Source organism: Garra rufa, chromosome 18, assembly GCF_049309525.1.
Source record: "Garra rufa chromosome 18, GarRuf1.0, whole genome shotgun sequence".
In the NCBI taxonomy this organism is placed as follows: domain Eukaryota; kingdom Metazoa; phylum Chordata; class Actinopteri; order Cypriniformes; family Cyprinidae; genus Garra; species Garra rufa.
Window position 1 is genome coordinate 19,614,998 of NC_133378.1, and position 18,151 is coordinate 19,633,148.

The window sequence follows — 18,151 nt, forward strand, 5'->3', positions numbered from 1 at the left end:
TTTATAACTCATAGCTTTATAACATTACAGTTGAACCACTAATGTTACATCTTAATTTGTGTTCTTTAGATGAACGAAGGTCTTACGGGTTTGGAATGACATTAAGGTGAGTAATTAATGACATTTCTATTTTTAGATGAACTATCCCTTTAAGTACATTATTAAATAAATGAGAAATTCTAAAGAAAACTTGGGTGTCTATTTTTACGTACAGGTTTGTTGCCATCCTTAAGATGTTCAAAGACTGTGTCAAAGTTCTCCTTGAAGTGCTCCTTTACAATATTGCTTATGAGTGAGAAGAGCCAGGCTCGGTCCTGGTCATCAACAAGGCGATCATAGAAGACACGATACAATTCGTGTACAAAAAGCCGGATCATTGTCCGCTTGTTTGCAAGCGATTCCTTCTTCAGAAGCAGGCAGCCCTGCACCACTCGTGAGAAATCTCTTAGGTTGAAAGTGTAATGAGACTTAGCTGGGGTGGGAAGGAGATTTTCTATAGCCTTTTTATAAACCTATTTCACACAGAACACAGAATTAGACAATGCAAAATAAAACAGATATAACTGATAATACATTTAAAATAATAATTTACTCAGCAAGGATGCATTAAATCACAAAAATTAAATGCATTTTAAAATATATTCATAGAAACCAGCTAAATTGTAGAATATCACAATATTACTGTTTACTGTATGTTTGACCAAATAAATGCAGTCTTTGTGAGAATAAAAGATGACTTTCAAAAACATTTAAAAACCTTTTCAACCCCCAAATTTTGAACAGTACTGTATATATACTGTATATACCACATGACGTACCTCAAGTGTTGCAGTGACTATCTGATTGCCAATCGTGAAGCAGTCAGGTGGGAATTCATTGGTTCGGAGGTAAAAGGTCACGACATTAGAGAAAATGCGCACCATGCTCTCATCACTGAATGAATTGATGCTGCAGATGTTAAAATGGCGTAGAAAACGAGGAGTCACTGCATTCCTCCCACCACCAGGAGGACCCATGGCAGAGATCAGTTGCAGGTCCGTAAGGGTGATTTTTGAGGTGTCCTTAAGGTCATACCTACAACATAGACTCTATAAATTAATCTGCTGTAATAATAAGCTCAGCTTTACAACAGCACATCAGTAAGTAAAAAGAATAGGACAGATAACACATATATTGTATATTGAAGTTTCATTTACCAGTTCCCATGGTCAAAATACTGACGAAGCAGCTCAATTGGAGGTTGTGCACCAAACACCTCTTTTGCTGGCATATTCATGTCATCCACAAAAATGATGCATTTCTTTCCCATGGGAGGACCGTACACTCCCTTTCGCCTCTTGTCTAGTCTGGACATAATGATGTTCTAGAGAATATAAAGAGAGCTTGTGTCATGGAAAAATACTACTGCAAAATGCAATGGATTCATTTATTGACAATATGCTGATTGGGAAGCATCCTGGCGGTTACCTGAGTCTGATTAGCACTGGTGCGAGCTGAGAAGTTGATGAAGAACGGAAGAAAGAGGTCTTTGTCGAGATTGTTCATTAGTTTTTCTTTCACATAAACAGACTTTCCTGTGCCTGTGGGGCCGACGAGCAAAAGAGGCCTAGATCGAAGTGAAAAACAAGAACATTTTTTAACGATTTTGGGTAAATGCAATAATACAAATTAAAATCAATAGCTCAAAGGATTAGTTCACTTTCAGAATAAAAATTTCCTGATAATTTACTCGCCCCTGTGTCTGTCCAAGATGTTCATGTCTTTCTTTCTTCAGTCGAAAAGAAATTAAGTTTTTGAGGAAAACATTCCAGAATTTTTTTCCATACAGTGGACTTCAATGGGGATCAGTGGGTTGTAGGTCCAAATTGCAGTTTCAGTGCAGCCTCAAAGCGATCTACACAATCCCAGCCAAGGAATAAGTGTCTTACACTGCAAAAATGCTTTTCTTACTTAGACTTTTTGTCTTGTTTTTAGCCCAAATATCTACAAATTCTTAAATCAAAAAGGATTTTCTAGTGAAAATGTTTTTAGAAAAAAAAATTAAGTGAGTTTTTGCTTAAAACAAGCAAAATAATCTGCCAATGGGGTAAGCAAAATAGTCTTATTTCAAGCAGAAAACTAGATTATTGTTCTTACCCCATTGGCAGATTATTTTGCTCGTTTCAGGCAAAAATTCCCTTTATTTAAACTTCTTTTTTTCTGAAAACAAATCAAAACAATTAGTCACTTTCTAAACAAAATTTTAATGTATGGTTTTTAACCACAAATGCTGGCAAAATCTTTCACTAGCTCTGCGATTTGCATACATGTCTTCATGCATCGCGCAATCACATTGGAAAAGTCATGCATGGTTAGTTGTTTGTCTCTGTACTTAAATTAAAAAATATAGAGTAGAGCGAAAAACTCCATCTTATTTTCTCTTCCCACTTCAAAATAGTCCAACATCATTGTTTTACCTTTTTTGTAAAGGGTGTTTGACTTTCTTTGCTTTGTAAACACTGAGTCGGTACTTCCACCCATGTCACACATGCATGATTATGTAATGTGTGAGGTCGAACTAGTGGAAGACAAGCATTTGTGGTTAAAAAGTATATACATTTAAATTTTTTTTAGAAAATGAACAATTGTTAAAAAAAGGAATGTAACAGCTTGATAAGACCCTTATTTTTCGGCTGAGATTGTTTAGAGCCCTTTGAAGCTACACTGAAATTGCAATTTGGACCTTTAACCTGCTGGCTCCCATTGAAGTCCAGTATATGGAGAAAAATCCTGGAAAGTTTTCCTCAAAAAACTTAATTTCTAATTAACTGAAGAAAGAAATACATGAACATCTTGGATGACATAAGTGTGAGTAAATTATCTGGTCATTTTTATTCTGTAGGTGAAGTAATCCTTTAACTATCAAGTTTAAAACAAGATATGAGTTAATGCAGTTGTTCTAAAACTTCCAAATGAGTTGCAGGATGACTAATAAATTAGTATTAATATATTAAAATAATGCTACTGTAATCTAATTTAAAATGCTTGAACCTGAAAACCAAAACCATATTTCTTTACTTCAATAACTGCAGATCTAATGTTTGTCAAGATGTAAAAAAAAAAAAAACTTACATCCCATACTGAATGCAGAGATCCATTAGGTAAGTATATCGCACAGTGTCAATTGTGGGTACAATGATATCCTGTACTTTGGTATTCTTGTCGCCCAATGGTGCATTTCTGATCGACTCATTCCAGTGGACCCAACGTCCTTTTCCTTTGAACTGAATAAAAAGTGAAAACATTATTATCCAGAATAATACACTGCAAAAAAGTCTTATCTTACTTAGTTTTTTGTCTTTTTTCTAGTTAAAATATCTAAAAAGTCTTAAATTAAGATGAATTTACTAGATAAGCAAAATGACATAAGATATTTAGTCTTATTTTAAGCAAAATGCACTAAATTTAGTTTTTCCCCCTAGAAACAAGTAAAATGATCTATTATATATTATATATTAAATTATCATTTATTGGGGTAAGTAAAATATTCTTAAAACAAGAGTATTTTAAAAACTTCACTGGCAGATAATTTTACTCATTATAAGCAAAGTGCACTTAATTTAGATTTTTTTCCCTGGAAACAAGACTAAATATCTCATGTCATTTTGCTTATTTAGTAAATGCATCTTAATAAGTAAGATAAGCCTTTTTTTGTAGTGTATCTCCCAAATTCTCATACTACTGCACTACTATACAGTATACCAACCTCATAACTGTAGTCATAGACGAGACCTTTCTCTTCGAATGGACACTCCCATCTTGACACAGCAGCAGGTATGGGGTAGTCTTCTGCCTTTCCTGAGATTATTTCCCTCAGAAATTGATCAAACCGACTGCGGCTGTCTGTATCACAGCAGCCACCGACAGACCACACCAGGGCGAAGGCAAAAGCTGCCTGCATAGGCCAAAATAATTCATGTTTACAAATTTAACGACATTCTGATGAGTTGTGCCTTTCAAATGAATAATTACCATGATCCATGTGCGTATGTTTTTGTTCCCTGGATCTTCATTTAAAGGTCTAGTCAGGAGCATCTCGAAAAGTCGTGTGAGAGACACAACAGTATTACTGTTGCTGGTGGGAATGACCTCCTGGAATATTAAACTCAGTGTAACTGAATGAGCTCTGACTGATTTGTTGACAACATCTAAGAAGATGCTTTATGCATTTCATAAAGTAAAACAATTACCCGGCACTGTTTGCGTAATAAAACAAGTGCAGGAGGAAGTAACCACTCGAAGAGCTGCTGCAGCAGTGTGGAATTGTCTTGTGACTGAAGTGGTTCAGGAAGGGTTCCCATCCATGATAGCACCAGAGGAGTCCATCCCAGTTGAGACGGCTCCATGTAGATCATTCCACAACGACTCACTGTGGCTGGCTATTTCAGGAATTGGAAATTGTTAGTGTGGTATAGACAATAAAATGGATAGTACTGAGATTTAATATTAAGTACTGAAATAGGCTGACTCACAGAGGCTTGTGACAGATCCATGGCCTCAAAAATCAGACTCATCTGATTGGACATCTGGATAATCTCCCCACTCATGAGGCATAGCTGAAATGAAACAAGATTTCAGTTACTATATACAGCTTATTTAAAGGGATAGTTCGCCCATTAATTATTCACCCACATGTCGTTCCAAACCCATAATATCTTAGTTCATCTTCGGAACACAAATTAAGATATTTTTGTTAAAATCCAAAAGCCTTCTAACCCTTCATAGACAGCAAGTGTCTACATTTCTGTGCCTTAACCATGGTAGTACCCTTTCTGTCTATGCAGGGTCAGAAAGCTCTCAGAATTCATCAAAAATATCTTCATTTGTGTTCCGAAGATGAACAAAGATCTTACGGGTTTGGAACGACATGAGGGTGAGTAATTAATGACAGAATTTGCATTTTTGGGTGAACTATCCCTTAAAATAAAAGTAAGAATTGCTCTTAAAATCATGTTAACTTGCCTTTTTGTTGTCATCCAGCACTGTGTTCATGCTCTCAATCCAAAGCGTGTCTATGGGGCCATCAAACACCACCCATTTCCTGTCTGGGGTGTCACTTGAGGCAAATTCCCGAAAGGTGTTCGCCACAATCCCATCTGTCCACTGATAAAACAAAAAATTCACAAGTGAAAAATGCACAAATACATGAACGTTTGCATTTTATAATCCGTCTGATGCAGAATCCAAGCTCCTACCTCATGAGACACAGGATCAAACTGACCAAACACCTGGCCCATCGTTATAGATTTAGGATTGACAGTTTCATACACAATTTTTTCTTCTTCGTTATAGCCCTTTTCATTCATTAGGGTCAAAGTATCAGCAAGAACATGAAGTACTTTGGTTTTTCCAGCAAATGGTTCGCCAACAAGCATGAACCTATGGAATATTTGAACAGAATTTTTTATTATTTGTTCCCATTTTTCTAATGGATGAAAATTCTCATGTTTGATGTACTATTTAACCTTACAGCCAGTAGAAAACCATGTAAATGTAAGTGCAATTACTATAATATTCATGAAAATACCTACTTACCCATGACGAACTATCATCATCTCGTAAGTTTGAATCATTTTGTCCAGGAAAACCTTTACAGGTTGCACATTGTGATTTTTGCAGCACTCCTGAGCACATTCCAGGAATAACTAGTGGATATGAACAAGATATAATTAAAATCTCTTATTACTAGATATCTAAATGACAAAATAAACAAAATGAATTAAGAAAAGGGTACCTTATAGTCTGCCACAGGTAGTGAAATTCCTGGAAACAGGTCACTGGTGATTCCATTGAAAAGAGGGATATCATGGGAGAGAAATTTGGGCTCATTCACATCCTTGATGGACCGTAGAAGCTACCAAGAGAATGAGGGCAATGTATAAGGTTTTAACCAGGCACTGTGCTAACAAGGCTTTCATTTCATTTACTTACAAGTATATCCTCATTTTCATCTGGAAATTTGAGTTTGAGGTTCCCAGCAGCCACCAGCACTGCTTTAACAGCTCTCATCCCATAGTCATAGTGGAACTGAGAGGACAGCTGTTCAGAGCACAGCCTGTAGGTCATCACAATCTTCACTGAGAGAGGCTTAGCATTGAGGAAGCCATACGAGTACAAAGAGATCTCAGCAATCAGTGCATAGTTGGGCACCATCATGGCCACTGTTCTGAACAAGACCTTGAGTAACATGAAAACAGAATTGTACAGTTAAAGCCACTTTAGATAACTTGATCTTAATGAAACAAGCTACCCATTATACATGGAAAAACACCTTGAGGTTATCAGGGAGTTCAGATCGGCCAGCGTATCCAGGGTTCATGGTGATGGCCACAAAACAGTTAGGGTTGAGTCGTAACTCTGTGCCCTCAAAGTCAAAATACTCAAGTTTCATTTCGATGGCCCTTTGAATGCACAGGATCTGCTGAGCCACCACAGACAGCACTTCCAACTCAATTCGGTTGAATTCGTCAAAGCACGCCCAGGCACCAGAAGACGCCAATCCCTTGAAGAACTAGAAGAGGAGATTCAGGCAAATGTTGATTTAAATGAAAAATAAAAAATTATCCCATTATTTATTTACCCTTAATGCATCCTTGGTGTATATGACTTACTTCTTTCAGACGAATCCAATCAGAGTTATATTAAAAATGGTTCTGGCTCCTTTAAGCTTTATAATGCAATGGGTGGGTGTTTCTCTTCATCACTCCAAAACAAGTACAATTAAGTGCCATAAATCCATCCATAATTTAAAAAAAAAAGTGCCTCACACAGCTCCGGGGGTGAATAAAGACCTCCTGTAGTATATTGATGCATTTTTGTATTTACTCCCCGGAGCCGTGTGAGGCACTTTTTATTATGGATGGATGTACTTTATTGGACTTGTTTTGGACTAATGAAGAGAAACACCCACTCATTGCATTATAAAGCTTGAAGGAGCCAGAACAATTTTTAATAACTCCAATTTGCATTCGTTTGAAACAAGGAAGTTATATACACCTAGGATGCCTTGAGGGTGAGTAAATAATGGGCAAATTTTAATTTCTGGGTGAACTAACACTTTAATATAAAAGATGTCATGTAATTTACAGAGCTCATTCAGTAAATTTTAAATAAACTGATGATTGTAGCTTAATAAAATTGCGAGCTTAAGAAATTCTCTGACAAGTTCTTGATGTAGAACATAATTCAAGCTTTTTGTTTGAAACGGGACCCTCTTACCTTTCCCATGGCTAGGTAGTCAAGGCCATCTGAGCAGTTAAACACCACACACTGCACAGCAAGGGCTTTGGCCAGATCTTTGGTGGTCTCGGTTTTGCCCGTGCCAGCAGGTCCTTCAGGAGCTCCACCCAAATTCAAGTAAAACGCTCCAATCTTTAAAAGAGGACAATAAACAACATATCAGAAAAGAAAATAATTATGCCTCACAAATGATAAATATGTGGCAAAATTTGCTGGCAAGTTTAGCGTTTCAGATTGAATTAATACATTTTTTCAACTCAGTATTTTCTGTGTGTTCATAGCATAATAAATAGCATAAAATAAATTAGCCATTTAATATACCAAAGTTCGGTAGCATCTGTCTGTTAACGGTGTGATGACCAAGCGAGGAGAGTTTCCAAGGTATTCATAAGCATACTTGACATCACAGTTTATAATGCGGACACGGACATTGTCGCCAGCCCAATAGTAACGTAGCTGGGCAAGCCACTGGAAATCTGTCTCACTAGAAACTCCTAAAATGGATATAGAAAGTAAAAAGTTAAAAAAATGTAAAAAATAAATCAAACAGTACAATACAGTAACCACAAATTCAAATAATGATTTCATACAATAAAGATAACTTTTCTAAATACCAAAAGGGATAGTTCACCCAAAAATTAAAATTCTGTCATTAATTACTCACCCTTGTGTCATTCCAAACCCATAAGACCTTTGTTCATCTTTGGAACACAAATTAAGATATTTTTGATGAAATCTGAGAGTTTTCTGGGCCTGCATAGACAGCAAGGCAACTGATACGTTCAAGGCCCAGAAAGATAGTAAGGACATCATTAAAATAGTTGTTATCTTTGCTTTTTTGTGCACAAAAAGTATTCTTTCTGGGCCTTGAACTTGTCATTTATGTTGCTGTCTAAGCAGGGTCAGAAAGCTGTCGGATTTCCTCAAAAATATCTTAATTTGTGTTCTGAAGATGAACAGGTCTTATGGGTTTATAACGACATGAGGGCGAATAATTAATGACAGAGTTCTCATTTTTGGCTGAACTATTCCTTGAAGAATACTTTTTAAAATAAATAATATCAAAGCAACCATGCAGATTAATCAAAACAAGAGAACCTTTTTCTATCATCTCCATGACAACATCCCTGGCATGCACATCTATGGTGACTAGGGCCCCCAGAGTGGTGCGAGTCTGCTTGGACAGCTTCCCCCTCACCAGCTCCACGATATCATTCAGCTGATTCTGCAGCTGCTCATAGTAGTTCTTCAAACCCTATGAAATCATTCAGATCAATGTCTTAGGTACACAGATAATATAATTTAATGGTACACTGATATTCAGAGTGGTTTCCTTACATTTGAACCACTCCTGATGGCCTCGTGCACCTCCAGCGTCCAGTACATCTGTGAAGTACACAGGACCACCTGTCCAGGCCAGTCACGTACCCACTGACTCCTTTTAGTGTCTGGATAAGCCTGAAAATGTTCAAGACAGTAACCTGGTGCATAAAATGTAATGAAGACCTAAATTTGACCCATATGGGAACTTGAGTCTTACCAATCTGGAGCGATTGATCACATCTCTGATGCTTCTCAGCATGATGTCTTCCACCTGCACCAGCCACTTCTCCACAGCTCCTCGTGCTTCAGATGTAGAGATCAGCTCAATGAGCTCCACACGCTCCCCCTCACTGCTGTACATGGCCTGGATGTCCAGGTTAGGCAGGAAGTCCAGTTTGGCGATGCCCTCAAAACATTTCTTTAAGTGAGGCTGCACACGCATGGGGTCTTTGGTTTCTGAGAGAATCTCCAGCATCTCATCGTTTGACAGGAAAAAGAATCTACAGAGTGTGAACAGCAAATAGTGATAAACAATATCGAGGATATATGCCATGGCAGTTTGAAAGTAGTAATTTAAAGGTGAAGTGTGCAGTGTTGTATGGAAGTCCGCACTGAATAAAAAATAAAGGTAATTGTGAGTTTTTATGTCACAATTCTGACTTTTTTTCTCAGAACTGCGTAACACAAACCTCTTTTTGTGAGTTATAAAGTCTAATACTGAGGGGGAAAAAAGACTGATATGTGCTCAGAATTGCTCGCAGTTGTGTTTTATGAAGTCAGAATTGTGATATAAACTTGCAATTCTGAGAAAAATAGTCACAATTGTAAGATATAAACATGCAATTCTAATAAAAAGAGTCAGAATTTATATCTCGTTTATATCTCGCAATTCTGACTTTATTGCTCAGAATTGTAAATTTATTTCTCAGAATTGCAATTTTTCTCACAACTGCGAGCTTATATCTCGCAGTACGGACTTTATAACTTTATATCATAATACTAATAAAAATCAGAGTTGTGAGTTCTTGCAATTCTGACTTCATTTCTTATTTGAATTGTAAGATAAAACTTAGATAAAAACTTAAAAACACAATTACCTGTTTTTATTTTTTATTCAGTGGCGGAAACGGGCTTCCATAGTGTTGTTATTAAAACGAATTAAGTAAAACTAAAACTATTGAAATGGTTTATGGTTATTAACTGAAATAAAACAAAACATAAATATTAGCAAAAAAAAACATATAAATAAAAATTAGAATAGTTAAGTAAATAGTTAAGCTAAAATATGACAAAAACATTATAAAAATTACAAAAGCAATAAAATTAACAAAATAAACAGTAAACAGTAAAATTAAAAAATATAAAAAAGAAACTATTAATAAATAATATTATACTATAGAAATAATTACTAAAATAACACTTTGTGTAGCATCACTGAATGAAACTACAAAAAAAATGACCGTTTCCAAAAATGTTGTCTGCCATTGGTCAAAAAAATGTTTCCCCATTCCAAACTCAAATCATTGGTTAAGCCAGTTTTGCCAGGACTTATCAGAATTATCAAACAAACAGCATGCTTTTAGTTAATTTTTAGTAAAATATACTTATCAATGGCTTTTTAAAATGAAAAAATTACATACTTTAACATCAAAATTTGAATGTATTACCGTGGAAAAAACAATCTTTTCTTTTCAAGGTAAGCATTCAAGCCCTTCATAATGTTCTCAAGGAGGATAAAGGACTCTTGGAGTTTTTCAAACAATCCAGGCAAAGAAGTTGCAGCTAAAACCTGTGCAAATGGGAGGAATTATTAGTATAGTTTCTTTCAAACATAAAATAAAACCAATACATGAGCTTTATGCTAGACCATAAGCAAAATATTTCTACACCTCAAATTCTTCTTTTGAAATGTATTGTATTTAGTATGTGTCATCACCTTTGAGTCCTTCACGCAGTGTATCATGACCTCCTTCCAGTGTTTGTTTACAATTTGGAAGAGACGGCCTTCCTCTGGCATCTGCTTCATTATATCCTCAGAACTGAAGATGGGCTCGAGGTATAGCCACTGGTGTTGTACCTTCAGCCACTCATCTATAGTGTCTTGGATACGGATCAAACGTTCCTCCCAGGTCTGGTTTAAATAAACAAAATTAGCTTACTACTTCTTGCCCATGATCAAGAAAACTTACAGCTGTTTTAAAAAGTTAATTCTTTCTGTTTTAAAATTTTTTGAGTTTTTTCATGAATAAAACTAAATATACATTTTAAATCTTGAGTAATTGATTACTCGTTTCTTAAAATCCCCATCCCTCAACTTCAATCTCACCTTAATTTCTGTCTCGAAAGGCTTGATGAAAGGAGAGCCTCTCATGGTTTGGGTTTTCACTATCTGGTCATCCAGCATGGTTTGAATCTCATCTACAGAGGACAGAATGGACACGCCGGTGTCCCTGTATGGATGGTAATGAAAAGACACTGTATCCCAAACCTCCACCATATTCTGCATGGCCCTCTCCAGACCAAATTCCTGGAAGTGAACAGTTTCCAAAAAGATGTGAGATGTTTTGTCTCTTTATGGCATATACAGTTGAGGTTAAAAGCTTAAATACACCTTGTAGAATGTGCAAAATGTTAATTATTTTACCAAAATAAGAAGGATCCTACAAATCCTGCATACTATTTTTTATTTAGTACTGACCTGAATATGATATTTCACATAAAAGACATTTACATATAGTCCACAAGAGAAAATAACAGTTGAATTTTTAAAAATGACCCCGTTCAAAAGTTTACATACGCTTGATTCCTAATACTGTGTTGTTACCTAAATGATCCACAGCTGTTTTTTTTTTTGTTTGTTTGTTTGTTTAGTGATAGTTGTTCAGTAGTCCCTTGTTTGTCTTGAACAGATAAACTGCCTGCTGTTCCTCTGAAAAAATCCTTCTGATATTTAGGCAAAATAAGCAAAATGTACACATCTGCATTCTGTTCAAAAGTTTTCACCCCCTGGCTGTTAATGCATTGTGTTTCTATCAGAAGTATCAGAAAGCATTTAAACCTTTTGTAATAGTTGCATATGAGTCCCTCAGTTGCCCTCAGTGTGAAAAGATGGATCTCAAAATCATACAGTCATTGTTTGAAAAGGGTTCAAATACAAAAAAGTGCTGAAAAACCAAAGAATATGTGGGAGCTGAAGGATTTTTCTGAAGAACAGTGGGCAGTTTAACTGTTCAGGACAAACAAGGGACTAATGAACAACTATCACAGCTGTGGATCATTCAGGTATCAACACAGCATTGTAATCAATCGTATGTAAATAATTATTTTCTCTTGTGGACTATATGTAAACGTCTTTTTTGTGAAATATCTTAATCAGGTCAGTATTAAATTAAAAAAATAACATGCATTTTGTATGATCCCTCTTATTTTGGTAAAATAATCAACATTCTGCAAGGTGTATGTAAACTTTTGACCTCAAATGTAACTGCATAAAAGAACTGCACTAAATCATACAAGTGTTGTTTCACAGTGTCATTACTTTGCTGGCTCCTGCACTGATGTTCTCAAACAGTTCAAGGTACGGGGTGAGGTTCTGTTTGAGGATTTTGCGCAGCGTGCTTCCAGAGTCAGGGGTCAAGTCATTGCCTGCAATTTCAGACATTTGCTGCCAGTGTCGAGGTCTGATGCCGGGGTTACACAGGATGGACACCAATGGAATGTACTCCTAAGAAAAAGACAGTTCACCCCAAAATAAAAATTTATGAACAGATTTAATTGTTCATATTTGTATAAACCAACCCTTCAGTCTGCAGGATGAAAACACTACCTTGAACTCTTTGACTTGCTCCACAACACTGGTGCAAATGAGAATAGTGGCACTCTCCTGTTTGTCCTCCTCCTCTTTGGGCTTCTTCTTGAGTCCTGCAATTTTCTCCTTCTCTTGCTCTGCCTTTTTCTGTTTCTGCTGGAAGAACTTCTGCATCTTGTATATTTCTCTGAGGTACTCCTCAACCTCCAGCTCTATACTTTCACCATTCAAATCCAAGAAAGACCCGTCCATCCATCTACACTCAGATGACAGGATAAGATATCAGTCCTTATAACATAAATCAAGTTCTTGGAGAGAAAAAGACACTGCCTGAAAATAGTGAAAACTAAGTGATCCATTATAACAATGGATAAGAGGAATCTGATTCCACAAACCTCTTTCTCGTGCGTTGCCATTTGATCACCAAGTTGAAGAGCTTCTGATAGGGCTCAATAGATTCCTTGACCACTTCCACCTCTGGGTATAAGGTTTGGTCCCATTTGTAAAGGGCTTCTTCTTTGTTGATGAAGACAATTGATTCCTCAATGTCCTGAATTCTTTTCTGCACTGCTCTCACATCAGAAGCATACTGGAAAGGAGAGGAAGTATTATAATATAAATCATGGATTTCTTTCAGAAGTCAAGTATTCTTGTAGCTTCATGACATTAAGGTTGAACTACCGATGTTACATTGACTTTCCGGGCCTTGAACATGTCAGTTGTGTTGCTGTCTGTCATAAAGCTCTCAGATTTCTAAAAAATATCTTAATTTGTGTTCAGAAGATCAACAAAGGTCCTATGGGTTTGGAAAGACTTGAGGGTGATAATTCACGACAGAATTTTCAAATCAACTGAAGATTTCAGTTTGTAATATACCTGCTGCATCATATCGAGTTCAGAGCAGTGTGCAAATTCCTCCATCCTGCGGCCTACTTTCTCTAGCTCTAAAAGCAGCTTCTCTCTTCGGCCTTGAAGTTCTTGCTGACCCTTTTGCTTGGCTTTTTCCATCACCTACAACAACAGAGTGCATAAGTCCTTCTAACAGAAACACATTTATATTGTTGGTTTACAGTATGTATTTTCAAAATATCACCTCATCACTTTGATCGAAGATCGGGTAAATGTTTTGTGGCCAGAGCAGTACTGTGGCATTCAGTTCAAGAAGCTCTGCATCAAAAATATGTACATCCATCAAATAATTCATCTTGTGTTGTGTTTCCTAGAAAAAGCATTGTAAAAAGTTACAATTTGAATTGTTATTTACAGTAAGAACATTACAAAGTAAATAGATCTGAGGTACCCACCAATATCCTATTGTTGAGCTCCTCTATTCCCTTGGATTTCACCTGATCAATGTAGGTAATCATTTCTATCATGTCCTCTGTTGTTTCAGGGACTTTCAAAGCCCTGCCCTGAATGGCCTCAAACTCTTTACAAATTCTGAGAAAAACAACATCTTCATTAAATTTCAGATAGAGATAAAATGATAGTTAAACTAAACATTTCACATAGGTTTTAGAAGACAAGTTAAAATAAATGATGACAGAATGTTGAAGTGTATCTCTTACTGAAGACTGCATTGGTGGTATGAGCTAACAAGCTTCCCCACAATGATTTCAGAAAGAGTGTTCACTTTCTTTGCAAGTCCTTGCTTGAGCTCCTCACAGTCCAGTCGTACCATGTCAAAATGGATTAAAGAAGGAAGGCCAGTTATCTCTTGTGACAAAGCCCGAAACCGATCCACTTGCTGACATGTGATACATGAACACACAGACATAGTTCAGTATAAAAGTAAAAATACATATCTGCTCAAAAGTTTGGGTTATGTAAGATTTTATTTCTTTTGAAAGTAGTTAATTAGGACTTTTACATTTTTACAAAAAAATGATATTAAAAAAAAAAATCTTCAGAACTTTCTATAATCAATATAACAACATAAAATAAATTACACTTTAGATAATATTAAAAAAGAAAACTGTAATTTTAATTTTTAATAATATTTCACAATAATACTGTTACTGATTAAAAGATGAAATCTTGGTAAGCATAAAAGTTTTTTTTAAAAGCATAAAAGGTACAATCTTACCGACAGCAAACTTTTAAACAGTAGTGTATATAATATAACCTGGACCACAAAACCAGACATAAGGGTCAATTTAATGAAATTGAGATTTATACATCAACTGAAAGCTGAATAAATAATTCCATTGATGTATGGTTTGTTAGTATAAGACAAAAATTGGCCAAGATAAAACTATTTGAAAATCTGAGGGTACAAAAAAATCTAAATATTCAGAAAATCGCCCTTAAAGGAGTAGTTCACTTTTAGAACAAAAATTTACAGATAATGTATTCACCCCCTTGTCATCCAAGATGTTCACGTCTTTCTTTCTTCAGTCGTAAAGAAATGGTGTTTTTTTAAAGAAAACATTTCAGGATTTCTCTCTATATAATGGACTTCTATGGTGCCCCCGAGTTTGAACTTTCAAAATGCAGTTTAAATGTAGCTTCAAAGGGCTCTAAATGATCCCAGCCGAGGAAGAAGGGTCTTATCTAGCGAAACGATCGGTTATTTTCTAAAAACACTTACAACTTATATACTTTTTAATCTCAAACGCTCGTCTTGCCGAGCTAGACAAGAGCATTTGAGGTTAAAAAGTTTTTTTTTTTTTTAGAAAATAACCCATCATTTTGCTAGATAAGACCCTTTTTTCCTCTGCTGTGATCGTTTAGAGCCCTTTGAAGCTGCATTTAAACTGCATTTTGGAAGTTAAAATTTGGGGGCACCATAGAAGTCCACTATATGGAGAGAAATCCTGAAATGTTTTCTTTAAAAAAACACCATTTCTTTACGACTGAAGAAAGAAAGACATGAACACCTTGGATGACAGGGGAGTGAGTATATTATCTGTAAAAAAAAATTCTGAAAGTGAACTACTCCTTTAAGGTTGCCCAAATGAAGTTCTTAGCAATGCATATTACTAATCAAAAATTAAGTTTACATTTACAAAATATCTTCATGGAACATGATCTTTACTTAATATTCTAATGATTTTTGGCATAAAAGAAAAATCTATAATTTTGACTAATACATGTATTGTTGCCTATTGCTACAAATATACCTGTGCTATTTAAGATGGTTTTGTGGTCCAAAGTCACACATATTAAATTAAATATAAGCTGACCTTAGTGTACTCATCAAAGGAATGCTCTTCTTCCAATAATTTTTCCACTTGAGCCTGTGCCGTTCCATTGACTAACCAGTCATAGCTGTCAACTAAATAATATTCATGTAATTGAGCAGAACAATAGAGTGTCACAAAACATATTGCTAACATTGATGTATTGTTTGATTTTAGTGCAATGATATGAGATTGCTAAGGTGTTGCTAGGGTGTTTTGCTTACTCACCATAGCTCTGGAAGTGTTTGGCGGGTCCATCCAAGTTTATTCTTACAGCATTCCTAAGAGTGGCCTGCGCCCACATCTGAATATGATCTGGGAGCTTGGCATCCACAACAGAAATGTTGCTCTCTGCTAGCCATGACTGGACTGTCTGCACTCTCTGTAGGACCGACAAGACTTAATATTCAATTCAATTCATGTTTATTTTTATAGCGCTTTTCACAATACAAATTGCTTTACAGAAAATGTAAGTTTCTACAATATCAAACATGAGCGGATAGACTGATCCGATATTATTCACATAGTCAGATTAATTATGTGCAACACAATTGCACATCAAAATATTTCCCAACCTGCATGGTATTGCTGATCAGGTTTGCAATTTCAAGCACAGCCTCCTCAAGGTCATGAAAATTAGGATAAAAATCCATCTTCTCGTCATCAAATATTAGGTCCATCTTGAATAGAGGAAGCTTGCTCATGTTCAGGGCATCAAACAAGCTGACAAATGCTACCACACTCCTCTCAACTAGTGCCTTTAGCTAATAAAAGAAAAACAAAATGTTAACAAAACCAATGATTCAGTTATCCTCAGCCAACAAATCACGAATACTTGGCAATAAATCTTACAACTACTGCTAGCAGATATAAAATGGTGGGGAAAATAATACTCAGCTTACCTGATTGGATATAAGGGTTGAAGCACAGTTGTAAAAAGAGTCAAGTTTTTTGGGTTTGACTTTCTGCACAGTGTCTTTGCTTGTAAGGAGGTGAATGACTTTGGGGAACCAGGATTTCATGAGCTTGTCCTCGACTCTCTCACACTCCACAGCCACTTTGTTCTTCAGATTCTCACAGTCCACAGGCCCTGTGGACCTTTATAGCAGGTTTCAAGATTTAAATTCATATCAATTCATATGTCACCCTTAAGTAGCACGGGTATATTTGTAGCAATAGCCAAAAATATATTGTATGAGTGAAAATGATCCATATTTCATTTTATGCCAAAAATCAGTACCATATTAAGTAAAGATCATGTTCCATGAAGATATTTTGTACATTTCCTACCGTAATTATATCAAAACTTAATTTTTGATTAGTAATATGCATAGCTAAGAATTTAATATGGACAACTGTAAAGGCGATTTTCTCAATATAAATACAGTATACAGGTATGTGCCAAAAAATTTGAATATCGAGGGAAAGTCCATTCATTTAAATAATTTGTTTCAAAAAGTGAAACTTGTAGGTAATATTAGTTCACTACACACAAAGTGAAATATTTCAAGCCTTTATTTGTTTCAATTTGAATGATTATGGATTAAAGATAAAAAACAAAATTAGAATATCATGACAAAGTTCAACATTGTAGGCTCCCTGTGTCCCAATCTAGTCAGCTAATTAACGCAAAACACTTGCAAAGGTTTCCTCAGCCTTTAAATTGTCTCAGTCTGGCTTAGTAGGCTTCAGAATCATGGGGAAGACTGCTGACTTGACGGTTGTGCAGAAGACCATCATTGACACCCTCCATAAGGAGGAAAAGTCTCAAAAGGCGATTGCAAAAGAAGCTGGATGCTCACAGAGCGCAGTATCAAAGTATATTAACAGAGTGTTAAGAGGAAGGGAAAAATGTGTCTGGAAAAGGTGCACAAGTGACAGGGATGACCGTAGCCTTGAGAGGATTGTCAAGCAAGGGCGGTTCAGAAATCTGGGGGAGCTTCATAAGGAGTGGACTGAGGCTGGACTCAGTGCATCAAGAACTACCACATACAGACGTCTGCATGACATGGGCTACAGCTGGAGAATTCCATGCGTCAAGCCACTCCTGAACCAAAAACAACGACAGAAGCATCTGTGCTGGGCTAAGGAGAAAAAGTACTGGTCTGTTACCCAATTTTTGCATTTCATTTGGAAATCAAGGTCCCAGAGTCTGGAGGAAGACCGGAGAGACACAAAAGTCTAGTGTAAAGTTTCCACAGTCAGTGATGTTTTGGGGAGCCATGTCATCTGCTGGTGTGGGTCCATTGTCTTTTATCAAGTCCACAGTCAACGCAACTGTCTACCAGGAAATTTTAGAGCACTTCATGCTTCCTGAGGCCGACAAGCTTTTTGGAGATGATGATTTTATTTTCCAGCAGGATTTGGCACCTGCCCACAAAGCCAAAACTACCAGTACCTGGTTTAATAGCCATGGAAAAACTGTACTCAATTGGCCAGCAATGAGGGAACAGTGACCCCGAAATGCAGACGAGCTGAAGGCCAATATCAAAGCAACTTGGGCTACCATAACACGCCTTGATGCTGGAATTAGTGCAAAAGGAGGCCCAACAAAGTACTG

General features: G+C 36.3%; 1 protein-coding gene across 2 annotated transcripts in view; it reads right to left on the minus strand.

Annotated features, from left to right (window-relative positions):
• The window catches only part of dnah12 (dynein, axonemal, heavy chain 12), a 38,400-nt gene that overhangs the window by 16,539 nt on the left and 3,710 nt on the right, over nucleotides 1-18,151 (minus strand). For both annotated transcript variants that reach the window (XM_073822604.1, XM_073822605.1), the window contains exons 7-40: nucleotides 16,494-16,689; nucleotides 16,167-16,355; nucleotides 15,820-15,973; nucleotides 15,595-15,686; nucleotides 13,978-14,156; nucleotides 13,714-13,849; nucleotides 13,503-13,628; nucleotides 13,286-13,420; nucleotides 12,805-12,998; nucleotides 12,428-12,665; nucleotides 12,140-12,325; nucleotides 10,928-11,128; nucleotides 10,538-10,732; nucleotides 10,269-10,390; nucleotides 8,819-9,101; nucleotides 8,617-8,736; nucleotides 8,377-8,533; nucleotides 7,600-7,772; nucleotides 7,258-7,410; nucleotides 6,311-6,550; nucleotides 5,971-6,216; nucleotides 5,774-5,893; nucleotides 5,575-5,684; nucleotides 5,235-5,418; nucleotides 5,002-5,142; nucleotides 4,512-4,595; nucleotides 4,230-4,418; nucleotides 4,012-4,131; nucleotides 3,746-3,934; nucleotides 3,112-3,263; nucleotides 1,468-1,606; nucleotides 1,197-1,363; nucleotides 819-1,074; nucleotides 213-512 (exon numbers count right to left, since the gene is read on the minus strand). In XM_073822604.1, the coding sequence (XP_073678705.1) occupies nucleotides 213-512; nucleotides 819-1,074; nucleotides 1,197-1,363; nucleotides 1,468-1,606; nucleotides 3,112-3,263; nucleotides 3,746-3,934; nucleotides 4,012-4,131; nucleotides 4,230-4,418; nucleotides 4,512-4,595; nucleotides 5,002-5,142; nucleotides 5,235-5,418; nucleotides 5,575-5,684; nucleotides 5,774-5,893; nucleotides 5,971-6,216; nucleotides 6,311-6,550; nucleotides 7,258-7,410; nucleotides 7,600-7,772; nucleotides 8,377-8,533; nucleotides 8,617-8,736; nucleotides 8,819-9,101; nucleotides 10,269-10,390; nucleotides 10,538-10,732; nucleotides 10,928-11,128; nucleotides 12,140-12,325; nucleotides 12,428-12,665; nucleotides 12,805-12,998; nucleotides 13,286-13,420; nucleotides 13,503-13,628; nucleotides 13,714-13,849; nucleotides 13,978-14,156; nucleotides 15,595-15,686; nucleotides 15,820-15,973; nucleotides 16,167-16,355; nucleotides 16,494-16,689 (5,866 nt within the window). The remainder of the gene's footprint in view (nucleotides 1-212; nucleotides 513-818; nucleotides 1,075-1,196; nucleotides 1,364-1,467; nucleotides 1,607-3,111; nucleotides 3,264-3,745; nucleotides 3,935-4,011; nucleotides 4,132-4,229; nucleotides 4,419-4,511; nucleotides 4,596-5,001; nucleotides 5,143-5,234; nucleotides 5,419-5,574; nucleotides 5,685-5,773; nucleotides 5,894-5,970; nucleotides 6,217-6,310; nucleotides 6,551-7,257; nucleotides 7,411-7,599; nucleotides 7,773-8,376; nucleotides 8,534-8,616; nucleotides 8,737-8,818; nucleotides 9,102-10,268; nucleotides 10,391-10,537; nucleotides 10,733-10,927; nucleotides 11,129-12,139; nucleotides 12,326-12,427; nucleotides 12,666-12,804; nucleotides 12,999-13,285; nucleotides 13,421-13,502; nucleotides 13,629-13,713; nucleotides 13,850-13,977; nucleotides 14,157-15,594; nucleotides 15,687-15,819; nucleotides 15,974-16,166; nucleotides 16,356-16,493; nucleotides 16,690-18,151) is intronic.